At 34.1% G+C, this 13,384-nt stretch overlaps 1 protein-coding gene across 1 annotated transcript; it reads right to left on the bottom strand.

Moving 5' to 3' along the window:
- Nucleotides 1–9,756: 9,756 nt before the first annotated feature.
- On the bottom strand, nucleotides 9,757–12,427 carry LOC142177402 (uncharacterized). The gene is made up of 3 exons (XM_075245891.1): nucleotides 12,181–12,427; nucleotides 10,419–10,510; nucleotides 9,757–10,269 (listed from the first exon to the last, which is right to left on the bottom strand). The coding sequence occupies exons 1-3, from the start codon at nucleotides 12,425–12,427 to the stop codon at nucleotides 9,757–9,759; spliced, it is 852 nt and encodes a 283-aa protein (XP_075101992.1).
- Between the last annotated feature and the right edge of the window lie 957 nt (nucleotides 12,428–13,384).

Genomic DNA, 13,384 nt, shown 5'->3' with positions numbered 1-13,384 from the left:
TGACTATTTGAATTAATTCTCCATGTCTAATTTTGCATGGGGAAGCTGGAAATTGACCAGGGCGGATCTACCTTATGAGGTAGGGGTACCACGGTACCAGCTCGCTTCGCTAAAATCCTTACTACGTACATAATCTCTCTGTGAAGAAACGTATATATAGATAGAGTGGCACCCATAAGTCACAAAGTGGAAGCGGGTGCCATTGGTTTAGCCTTTCCTTTGAAGGCTTTCTTTGGCCTCATGAATGCAAGTTTGATTCCCTGTTGGAGCACCTCCTTTGATTTTTTATTTTTTCTACTTATTAAGATTTTCTTTATTTTCAGTTGAGCCCTAGGGCCTCACCTCTTTTCCTTCTTTTTCGGCTATTTCCCTCCTTATCTTCCTTTTATTACTTGCTAAGTCTCTCTTCTTCATTTTTTTAACTTTTAGTCCTCATTTTTTTCTATCATTATACCTTACTTTATGAATAATTATTTTCTATAGGTAATTTGAATTGATTTTAATTAGCATATAATTTTTTTTATTTTTAATGAAACGATATTAATTTATATATTAAAATATAATTTGAGCAATATCTTCTCTTGAATTTTGAAGAAAAATTAAATGGCTTGATTGATAGTCGTTTTGAGTCGAATATCATAGGTTGAATGTTGAAGGTTTTTCTTTGAAAATAATTGCCATATAACTCAACAATTAAGATAGAAAAATAAACAAAGAACAATACAAGTAAATTAATCTAGTCAAACAAAGAATATATAATGTAGTTAAGCTACTCTTTAAGCAATATTTATATTGGAGGCGCTCTTTCATGAAATGTTATTTTTCTTTTGCATTTTTATTTAGAATGTGTTTAAATTACGCGTTAAAAATTTGAACTAAAATAACTTATTTTCTTTGTGAATGAAAGGCCTATTCAAATTAACTAAAAACTAAGGAACCGACCCATTATTCTTAATATATTTTTGTAGCTACTGACATGTATATTATATGCATAACATGGTAGCACCCGCAACCTTCGAATCCTGGATCCGCTTCTGAAATTGACCCAATAAGCTTATGAGAGAATAGACTGTAGAATTGGCCCAAATGATACAAAACTTGGCCCATAACTCGGGATCTATGATTTCTTTTGCTTTACTTTTTTTTCTATTAACCAAAAATATCTTGGGCAGAAAACATAAATAGGCATAATTTAAGAAAAATTTCCAGAAACGTAACAGCAATAGCTATTTTACACATATGTCAATTAAATAATTATATTTCAAGTAACTAAATAGCAAACACCTTTAAACCATGTACCTATAATCACGCACCCAATACATTTATTTCCTTAATGAAAACGTTCTTAGCACTTTTTAACATTTTTTTTCTATATTTTCTCTTGTAACCAATCCCTTACATATTTAAATGGTAATATGTTTTCCTCCTTTTTTTGTTGAAAACTAATTCATTCCATAACAGATTTTCTACATTCCATACATGGATCTTTTTACTATAAAAAGTACATGTACCTTTTTATACAACATTATCTAGTGAAAGTATACATTTTTATATTATTCGAAAAAATAAAATACATATGTTTCAAGAAAATTGTACTATATATTTGATATATATATATATATATATATATATATACACACACACACACATTATAATATCATGATTATACCAAGGAGTACTTTCTTATTAAGAAGATCAAAGGTATATTATTACCTTAGTATTCACAGTATTTTTTATTAAATGGTATATTCTTAAAAAGGTCACAGAAGGTATATTCTTACATTAATATTTATATACATGGCGTTTCTTATAAAAAAAAATATTATAGCATATACATGTAATATAATACCTTAATACCATTATAACATATATTGAATTATACTATGTATATTAGTACATTAGTATACCTCTAAAAATGAATTATACCAGGAATATATAATATTATACTTCAATAAAAATATAATATAATTGAGTTATACCATGTATATTACCTTTTTCCCTATATTAATACAATATTATACACAAAATCCCTCTAAAAAGTTATACTAAATATATATAATGAATAATTGAATATGTAGCATTAGTTTCATAATGATTAAGTGAATAAATTAAGTGTAACGGTTAAAGAAGAGAGAGAAATGTAATGAAAAATATGAGAATATAAATGAATCCCTAGTTTAAAATAGGAGAGAGAGTGTGAAAAAATAAATATCCCATAATTTGTGCGTTTTGGCTGCTCATTCATTATGTGCATAATCTCTATCTGCCATTAGTGTAAAAAAATTACCATTTATGGAATAAACAAAGAATAGTATTATTTTCTTAAATATGTTTTAAAAAGTGATTAGATGCGTATTTTTCCAAATATTTTTTTACTTTACATCATAAAAGAAAAAAAGTAGAATTGACACCAGGCAGCCACTCTAAAGGGCTACTATTTAAGAATTAGCAGTGCGTCATGGATTTCAGTTTTTCAGTTCAAATATTTTGGGACAAATATGTTCTGAATTGTCTTGAAGTTAAGATTTTTAGTTTAAAATTTCAGGACAAAATAAGTACTGGCCAATCTTTAAATTACACTAGTGAATTATTCGCGCTTCACGCGGCTATGGTGTACTCCGTTAATTTTGTTTTAAAATATTCAAATATTAATCTTAACCAAAAATACAATTGACTATTTTTAATGTATTCAAATGTTTGGTCTCAAAATTTCCTTTTGAGACCTATAATTTGTCCATCTATTATTGACCTTTTCAATTTGTTTTGTTAAGAGAATTACAAAAATATTTTTTCCTTTAGTTTCTATTTTTATAATTTTGGGAACTTTTATCTTATAAATATTTGGTTACATTTTTATTTCTCATACAATAAAGTTATTGTTTTCCCCCTAATGTAAGTGTAATAAGTGTGTACATACATTTATATATACAATATTCTTTGATATTAGCATGTACTAACTTGATTTCATTTCCTTGAAAAGTTAATATTTCGTACTTATGTAACTGTATCCTATTTAAAAGATCATGAAACTAAAGAAATGAAATAAAAACTTAAAGAAAAACAAAGGCTGGTAGGACTTCATCTCTATACATTGTTCCACCCTGTAGGATGCATTGGATTATTGGAACTCCTTGAAGTATTATTCTCTTCTCCCTTCCTTTTTTTTTTTGTTTCGTTCTTCTTTTTGGATTCGAGAACATGCCGTCAATTTAATTACAAACATACTGTAAATGCAAAAAGTGTCGTAACCACTTGTCTATAACATTTCTCAGAAAAAAATATCAAACGTGATTTGAGATTCATATGCAATTTTTAGTATCTGTTGTCACAAAGTCTTAAATCAAGAGGCTTACTATCAAATTTTATACATACCTTATCTTTGACATGTTTCCACATCGTTGGACTGATTAACGTTCCCAAGAAGTCGAAATATTTAAGACTAAATATTATCTCATCATTGTTTTACGACTTTATTATGTCAAATTTTATATATACCTCATGTTTGATAACGCCAGCTGCATAATAGAATATCTATATACATAAATACACACATGCACAAAACTAACAAAAAGAATACAGGTGAAAAGACACTTCTCAGTGGCTCTAAAATAAGAGAATTATGAATAGCGCAATGAAAATTTCAATATTCATGACAAATTTGATACTTGTGGAAGCACTACAAAAGGTGAAGCACATAATCGTGCTTATCATTTGATAAAATAACGAATTTTTAAAAGAAAAAGCAAAGAATAGGCAAAGGTTTTACATTTAAATTCGAGCATTAACTACAACCCTACAACAGACTAAAAAAGAGAGTAAGGATGGATGAAGAATAATAGACCAAAGTTATGTGGAGGAGAAGATTTACTTAAGTATTTATAGTAACCAATTCCATTAGTAACTTACATTGAGTGTAATAGGAATAAATAATAACGTATAATTGTTATAGAATTAGTGTTAGCGTATTAATTAGTAATAAATGTATATAGGATCATAATAAACAATTTGGAACGGTAATTGAAACGGCACTTTTTATTCCCTTTCATCATGTATTTTTGAGTTTCAATTAAACCTTAAATTGTTTGAATGCAATAATTGGTTATTGTATCAAAAAGAGAGGGAAATCCAAAAAATTGAGATAATAGTTAAATAGGATCTTTGGCCATAGAATTATGCCATACCATCAATTTTTCCCCATATATATATATATATATATATATATATATATATATGAAAATGGCTATTGTTTAATCAAAAAATATAATTTTCAGCCAAGCCTATGTTTAGAAAAAAACGGGTTACTGATAACCAAATTTTACTTCACTTCCACAGCGATCTATTTGGGAAATAGCAAAAGTTATAGTGAAGATTAACAAAAAGAAATAAGGAATGAAATGACAGTCAATCCCTAAAATCAAGGTTAAAAACTTTGATAAAGCAGAGAACTATAGAATGTATTTCAGTAGTCTTTGGAACCCCATTACAAATAAAAATGTGTATCCTTATATAGGAGTGTACAATTATAACGGTTTTCTCACTTAATTTGAATTAATTATGGACATTAATTGTATTGATTTTTCATTACCATTAATAACCATAACTGGCATATTTATAGCTATAAATGCCTTATAACTGCTTTGATTCCCCTTCCCTATTTACTTTTGGTTTGTGTATCTTCTCTTCTTTTTGATCCTTATTCATTCCATCTTCTCCTCTTCTTTGACAACTATCAGGCCCGATCCTCTTCTCTATATTGTCTCGTGGGTGTTTCTCTTGTGCCTTCCTCGTATTCTTAATTCTATTAATTGAGAATGCCACTTGTCACTATATCGCTGCTTCACGCGTCATGCTTCGTCAGGATTCCAACATTCCACGTGTAATGCCTTTTTTCCACCAATACAGATAGCCCCCCCTGGAAATCCAAAAAATTGAGATAATAGATAAATAGGATCCTTGGCCATAGAGATGTGCCATGCATATTTTTCCCCATATATATATATATATATATATATATATATATATATATATATATATATATATATATATATATATATATATATATATATATATATATATGTGTGTGTGTGTGTGTGTGTGTGTGTGTGTGTGTGTGTGTGTCGGCTATTGTTTAATCAAAAATTAAAATTTTCAGTCAAAGCCTATGTTTAGAAGAAAACGGGTTACTGATAACCAAGTTTTACTTCACTTCCACAACGATCTATTTGGGAAATAGAAAAAGTTATAATGAAGATTAACAAAAAGAAATAAGAAATGAAACGACAGTCAATCCCTAAAATCAAGGTTGAAAACTTTGATAAAGCAGAGCATTATAGAATATATTTCAGTAGTCCTTGGAACCCCCATTACAAATAAAATTTTGTATCCTTATATAGGAGTGTACACTTATAACGGTTTTCTCACTTAATTTGAATTAATTATGGACATTAATTATATTAATTTTTTATTACCATTAGTAACCGTAACTGGCATATTTATAGCTATAAATGCCTTATAACTGCTCTGATTCCCCTTCCCTATTTACTTTTGGTTCGTGTATCTTCTCTTCTTTTTGATCCTTATTCATTCTATCCTCGCCTCTTCTTTGACAACTGTCAGGCCCGATCCTCTTCTCTATATTGTCTCGTGGGTGTTTCTCTCGTGCCTTCCTCGTATTCTTAATTCTATTAATTGAGAATGCCACTTGTCACTATATCGCTGCTTCAAGCGTCATGCTTCGTCAGGATTCCAACATTCCACGTGTAATGCCTTTTTTCCACCAATACAAATAGTCCCCCCTCCCTCCAACTTTCTGAATATTCGGAAAGTGGTAAGCTTTTATGGCGGGAATTATTTGCCGCCGTTTTTCGAGTGTCATCATGTCTCCTTCAGAATCGATGCGACGTGCATCACATCTATTTAATGCCCATGCCACGTGGCTTCCAATGATTGGCTCTGCAGTTTTTCAGCACTTTTTAGGGTTTTCTGTGGTTGTGGCTGCTGCGAAGTGACGGTTCCATTATGAAAATACTCATAATGACCAACTTTAACAATGGTCGTGCCTTCTTATAAATACTTCATTTGATTTCTTAGAGTCTTCCTTTTTCAGTATCCATTATCTTATTCCTTCTATGCATTTTCTGCATCCTTCCTTCCATATTTCTTTGGACAATCATGTCTTAACCAGACCCTCACAAGGTTGTGGTTGTTGACGAACGTGTTCTTTCTAATGCTCCTACTAAAAGTAGGAGGGGTGGTAGGGTTCGTAGTCTTGGTTCAATATCCCAGAGTAGTGCTGCTAAGACATCTTCTTCTAGGCCTAGAGCTCCTTTAACTCCTAGATCTTCTTCTAAGAATAGAGATTTAAATGGTCTTGTGCGTGAACCCACAGTTGCAGAGATTGTTCCTCAAGAATTTTCTTTTATAGCTGATCGTGAAACCATAAAGAATCAAGTTTCTTCTATGGCCTCCCTCAATCCTGCTGACCTTTACCCGAGTTTAATCACTTCTGGTCTTCTTTCCCTGGTTCGAAGAGAGTATTATTGGAAACAAGATTTTTCAGTTTTAGTCCTTGGTGCCAACCAGAGAATTACTTCCTATCATGCTGGTTTTTCTTTTATTTATACCTACCCCTTCACTTTAGGGTTCAAACCTCCTATTGATCCAGTGATCAATGAATTCTGTCGTTACTTCAATGTGTGTCTTGGCCAGATTGGCCCCATAGCATGGAGAGCTGTTGCATGCCTTCGTTATTTAGCAGCTCTGGTTTCCATGCCTTTTACTTTTCGGCACTTGCTTCATCTGTATTCCCTCAAACTGTTTTGTGAAGGTGTCTTTACTCTCGTGGCTAGAAGTAAGAGAGTATTGATTAGCCCTGAAGACGATCGGGACCGTGGCTGGTACGCTCGTTTTGTTGCTGCTCCCACTAGTGGATTAGTGGATGAAGAAAACATGTCTTTCCTGGAGAAATGGAACTTTGCACGTAAGCTTTCTTATTTATTTCTTTAAAATCTCAAAGGATTTCATGTAATCATATACCCAATTTTTCAGCAACCATGGATGTTTTTGATAAAATTCCCAACTTCCGTGCTTGGGTAGAAAAGACATTAACGGTTGCACATATGGAGAAAAGGTCCTAGAAGTACCTTTCTCAAAAATTCAGTTGGAAAGTAAAAACGCACGGTAATTTTTACCTTCACTGTTTTTCCTTAGGGTTTTCTATTCGTGGCATTAGTCCAGCGTCTGTTCCATTAACCAGGCTTTCTGTGAGTCTTGCCCAGGAAAGAATTTTAAGTACTTCTTCTTAAAAAAAAACTGACGGTCTCGTGGCTCTGATGACGAAAAAGAAACATAGGAGGGTTCTTTGGTGCGAAGGCCACGCGTCAGGAGACGTGTCGTTTTTGATGATGAAACTACTCCTTCTCATGACCCTTTATCCAGTTCAATTCCTTTTAGACTCACGGATGAGCCAGAGAGTGCCCCTTTAATAATTTCTTATGAAGATGCTGTTGATTCTCCCCCAAGTTCTGTTGATAGATTGTTTGCTCATGGCTTCGAGGGTGATGAAGCTTTAGGACCTGTTTCCGAAGAATTACCTCTTGCTTCTCTTCCAGTTTCAGTTTCCATTAACCCTCCCATGTCTTTACCTGACGTCGCTCTTGCTGTTATTCCCATGGCTGCTTCTGCTCCGTCTGCTATTCCCGTGACTGCTTCTCATGCAGAGGCGGAACCTTTTAGCAGCAGGAGGGCAATGAAAAAAGTTGTTGTTGAGGTTCCTAAAGATGGGAACTTATTAAGAAAATCTAGTCAAGTTGATTTGTGGTTGAAACCTTTGCTAGGCCCCATAGAGAAGAAGAAGTTAGAAAGTCATAGCTCACTAACTTTAATGAATGATATCGTTCATTCTTCCTTGAAGGTACAAGTTTAATTAGATTTCCTTCATTTTCTCTTTCTTATTCATAACTCTTCCTCTTTTTTTGTAGATCAACTTGATTGGCACAGAGCTTATGAAAAGAGTTTCTCAGGCGGACCAGCAAGTTATAGATTTGAGCACCGAAACTGATAACTGAAAGGAACAATTCGAAGGTCTTCAATTGGAAAAAAAAGTCGTGGTGAAAGAGAAGAATGCTTTGGAACAACAGATGAGAATGATTGCTGCTGAATTAGCAGTTGAAAAAGCTTCCTCTTGCCAGGTTGGAAAGGATAAGGATATTCTTGAATCCTACTTTGCTGAACAACTTTCCAAAGCAACTGAAGAAATAAGGACTTTGAAGGAACTCCTTAATCAAAAAGAGGTTTATGCGTGAGAATTGGTTCAAACACTTACTCAAGTTCGGGAAAATCTTTGCACCTCTACTAATAAGATTCAGTTCTTGGTAAGTTCTCTCGCTCCTTTGAAGACGGCTTATAATGCCATTGAAGCAGAAAAAGAAGAGCTGAGAGCTGAGATTGAGTAGTGGGAGAAAGGTTACGAGATTCTCGTGGATAAGCTATCATTGGATGTGAACTGGGCTTTCTTAAACACTCGCCTCGAGACTCTTATTGAAGCTAACTAGGAAGGTTTTGACCTTAATGCTGATATTGCTAAGGCTAAAGAAGCAATTGATAAAACTCATCAACGTCAAAGCTTTTCCTCACCCGAAGACGTAGGTCCCGAGGGTGATGGAGATGAACTTGCTCCTGGTGAGGCTAATGTTCAAGTCTCTTCTTCTCAAGTTAATCCTTCTTCTCCCATTGGTGATGTCCCCATGGATGATGCTTCCATTGATGATGCCCCATAGCTTTTTCCTGCTTTTTGTTAACTTTTATGTTGTTGCTTTTCCCTTAGCTTAACAACTTCTTGGAATATTGTTTTTGGGAAGGTTATTTTTTGGTTACCCCTGTCTTCTTTTGGGGTTTAAATGACAAATTAATACCTCTATTTTTTCCAAGTTTTTCTCGAGGTTTAATATATAAATATTTCAGTTTCTTATGCCGCTTATTCTGTTCTTTGATATTTGAGCTTTTTCTTGCATTTATAAATGCTTTAACAGTCAGTGACTTTAACAAACATGAATTTTCATAAAAGAGGGCCTTTTTATGTTAACGACACTAATGAAGATGACGTCTCATCTTCATATTGGTGTAAATATATGAAAGACGAAGTAGACATGAAAAAGAAATAATTTGAGGAAGTTTTATGCTTTGAACTTTTAAATAAATTTCGTACAACATTTTCATAATTATTCATACAATACTTTCATAACTGCTTTCTTTGTGGCACATTTTAAGATACAAAATCGGGTCTATTATCCCGTGACTAAATTTTAGCCTTCACCTAAAACTCGTAGGAACATGGAACATATTTTGTATCCTTTTTCGTGAGTTCACACCTTCTCAAGGTTTCTTCAAGGTTTTTGATTTAAGCTTTTTGGCTCTTTTGCTTCCCTGTCTATATGCATAGTCCCCCTAGTGTTAGAGTTTTGAAGTATGAAATCTCGAACACTAGATTACTCTTTCTTTTTAGTCCACTCTCTAAAAAAAAAATACAAAGGGGACTCAGAGATATACATTTAGATGATGACTGCATAATCCCTTTTTCCATCAGAAAGGTTGCAAGCTAAATCGGGAATAATTTAGTATTCTGCGTGTCTTTCGGGTTTAATAACATCATTTGGTACGGGCTAGCTTTTTGCCTATCATCTAAAATTATTAGTAAAATTCAAAATAACAAAATAAAATTGTATCTGAGTGATACCTCCCCAAGGGTACTTCCGTTGTCTAGAAGTAATACTTCTTCAGATGAATAACGCTACAGTTTGTCGGTAGTATCTTGCCATCCATGGTCTCCAACTCATATGCTCCCTTTCTAGCGATACCTTGGACCCTGTAAGGGACTTCACAATTTGGACTTAACTTTCCCGAATTAGCTGCTTTTGTTGATTGAAACACCTTTTTGAGGATGAAGTCCCCAGTCTTGAAGTATCTCATATTAGCTTTCCTGTTGTAATATTGCTCAATCATCTGTTTTTGAGTTGTCAACCTTATTAATGCTGCTTTTCTTCTTTCTTCTAGTAAATCCAAATTCATACGCATTTCTTCCTCATTTAACTCCGCAGTAGCATGTGTGTATCTTGTACTTGGTTCACCTATTTCTACTGGAAATAAGGCTTCCGTGCCATAGACACGTGAAAGTAGAGTCTCGCCCGTACTTGTTTTTGCTGTTATTCGATAAGCCCACAATAACCCTGGTAACACTTCTGGCCATTTGCCTTTTGATTCCTCTAATCTCTTCTTCAAGTTATTAATAATAACTTATTTGTTGACTCAGCTTGCCCATTGGCTACAAGATGATAAGGTGCGGATGTAATCCGTTTAATCTGCCAACTCCGAAAGAATTCTGTGATTTTTGTGCCTATGAACTGTGGGCCATTGTCACATACGATTTCCTTTGGAACTCCAAACCGACAGATAATGTTTCGCCAAATAAAGTTCCTGACTTCCTTTTCTCGTACTTGTTTGAAATCTCCTGTTTCTATCCATTTTGAAAAATAATCTGTTAAAACTAATAGAAACCGTACATTTCCTTTAGTTTGAGGTAATGGTCCTACGATATCCATGCCCCATTTCATGAAAGGCCATGGCGAGATAACTGAATGTAACAGTTCTATTGGGCGGTGCATATTATTAGCATATCGTTGACACTTATCACACCTGGCTACAAAGTTTTTCGCTTCTTCTTCTATTTTTGGCCAATAATATCCTGCTCTTATTAAAGTTTTTACCAATAATATTCCCCAGCGTGATTGCCGCAATGCCCCTTATGTACTTCCCCCATCACATATTTCGTTTGTGAAGGTCCGAGACACCATGCTAAAGGTCCACCGAACATCTTTCGGTATAAGTTCCCACGAATTAAACAATACCGGGCAGCTTTTTGGCAAAGTAACTGTGACTTTACTTGTCTTCGGGTAAAATTCCGTACTGCAAACAGTTAACAAATTCGTTCCTCCAATCCTAAGTTAGATTATTAAAATTTACCTCGCTCTTGTCTTGGTCGAGTGCCAAATGAAACAAATGTATTACAATAACATTTTTTGCATTTGTTATTTCCGCAACAGACGCGAGATTGGCCAACGCATCTGCTTCTACATTCTCCTCCCTGGGTATTTGTACGGCTTTCCACGACTAAAATTGTCTGACTAATTCCCGTACCTTTTCCAGATATTGTTGCATTCGTGCATATCTTGCTATGTAAGTCCCCTGCATCTGGTTAACTACCAGTTGCGAGTCACTTTTGATCACAATATGCTCTATAGCAAGTCTCTCGTGCTAGTTCCAAACCTGCAATCACAACTTCATACTCTGCTTCATTATTAGTGATGGGATAATATTTTATTGCTTGTCTTATGACTTCCCCTGAAGGTAGAATTAGAACAATACCTAAGCATGCTCCTTTAACATTCGAGGAACCATCGGTAAATAAAATCCAAGTCCCCGGATTAGATCTGATAATTACCTGTAGTTCCTTTTCTGCTTCAGGACTAAATTCGTGCTGAAATCTGCTACGAAGTGTGCTAAAACCTACGATTTTACTGCAGTTCTGGGCTGATATATGATATCATACTCACTAAGTTATATTGCCCACTTAGCTAACCTCCCAGATAGTTCTTGTTTATGCAATATATTCCTCAAGGGAAAAGCAGTTATTACAGAGATATGATGACATTGAAAATAAGCTCTCAATTTTCTAGATGCCATAATTAATGCTAAAGGAAGTTTTTCTAAGTGAGGATATCGAGTCTCAGCATCTAACAAAGATTTACTAACATAATAAATTGAAGATTGTTTACCTTTATTTTCTCGTACGAACACCGCGCTTACCGCCACTTCCGACACGGCAAGATAAACAAGCAGCCTTTCTCAATCTTTTGGTTTTGCTAGCAAGGGCTGATTTGACAAATATGATTCGAGGTCCTTAAGGGCTTGTTGGCATTCGTCAGTCCATTTAATTTGCTTTTGTTTTTTCAATATTGAAAAGAATTTAAAACTATTTTCTGATGATTTTGAAATAAACTTCCCCAAGGCAGCGATCCTTCCTATTAATTTCTGCACTTCTTTTTTGCTTGTGAGAACATCCGGCTTTGATTTGTGCAGGATTCACTTCAATACCCCTATTAGAAACAAAAAAACCTAAAAACTTACCTGAAGCCATGCCAACAGCATATTTTTCTGGATTTAGCTTCATATTGTATTTGCGGAGAATTTTGAAAGTGTCTGACATATGTTGAAAATGATCTCCTATTTGTGCTAACTTGACTAACATATCATCAATATAGACTTCCATAATTTTTTCAAGATATTCTTGGAACATCTTAGTTACTAATCTTTGGTACGTGGCTCCAGTATTTTTTAGACCAAATGGCATGACTTTATACCAGTAAGTCCCCATGTCTGTGATAAACGAAGTTTTTTCTTTATCTAGAGGATTCATCTTTATTTAATTATAACCTGAATATGCATCTAAAAAACTTAACAGCTCATATCCTGCGGTAGAATTAATTAGTTGATCCATATGCGGTAAAGGAAACGAATCTTTAAGACAAGCTTTATTTAAATCAGTATAATCTACGCAAACTCGCCATTTTCCATTCCTTTTTGGAACTACCACAGTATTAGCTAACCAGTATGGGTATTTTACCTCTCGTATTGACCCAATTTTTAAAAGCTTTTGTACCTCATCTTGGATCACTTTATTTTTTAAGGATCCTTGCTTCCTCTTCTTATGCTTGATAGGTAGGTATGATGGGTCATCATTCAGTTTGTGGGTCATCACCTCCGGCGGTATACCTATCATATTTGAATGCGACCAAGCAAAGAAATTTGTGTTAGCTTTTAAAAATTCAATTAACTTACCTTTCATTTATGTTCTTAGATTTGCTCCGATGTAAACTTTTCTGTCTGGCCAGTGTATAAATAGCACTACAGCTTCGAGTTCTTCAGTGGTTGTTTTGATGTTTTCATTTTCTTCTAGCTCTTGAATAACATCATGTCTTGAATCAATATCCGTCTGTCCTAGAATGCCTTCAGTTGAGGTTAGTATTACTACATCCTCAACTGAATTCCGTAGTTGCTATTTCCCGTATGCAACATCGTTCAACGTGCTTATAACTACCACTGAATTGATACTTTTAGAAGCCTGTTGATCTTCACGGATTTGCCGAATTATCCATTGTGAAGGAAACTTAATAACTTGATGCAATGTGGACGGTACAACATCCATATCGTGAATCCATGGTCTTCCTAGAATCATATTATAAGCCATGTCTGCATCTATCACCTGGAACTTTATATCCTTGATAACTCCTTCTGCAAACGTGGTAAGCACTACTTCCCTTTTTGTGATAAC

Source organism: Nicotiana tabacum, chromosome 23, assembly GCF_000715075.1.
Source record: "Nicotiana tabacum cultivar K326 chromosome 23, ASM71507v2, whole genome shotgun sequence".
In the NCBI taxonomy this organism is placed as follows: Eukaryota; Viridiplantae; Streptophyta; class Magnoliopsida; order Solanales; family Solanaceae; genus Nicotiana; species Nicotiana tabacum.
The sequence above is the reverse complement of the archived record's forward strand: the minus strand, read 5'-3'. Positions and strand labels throughout refer to the sequence as shown.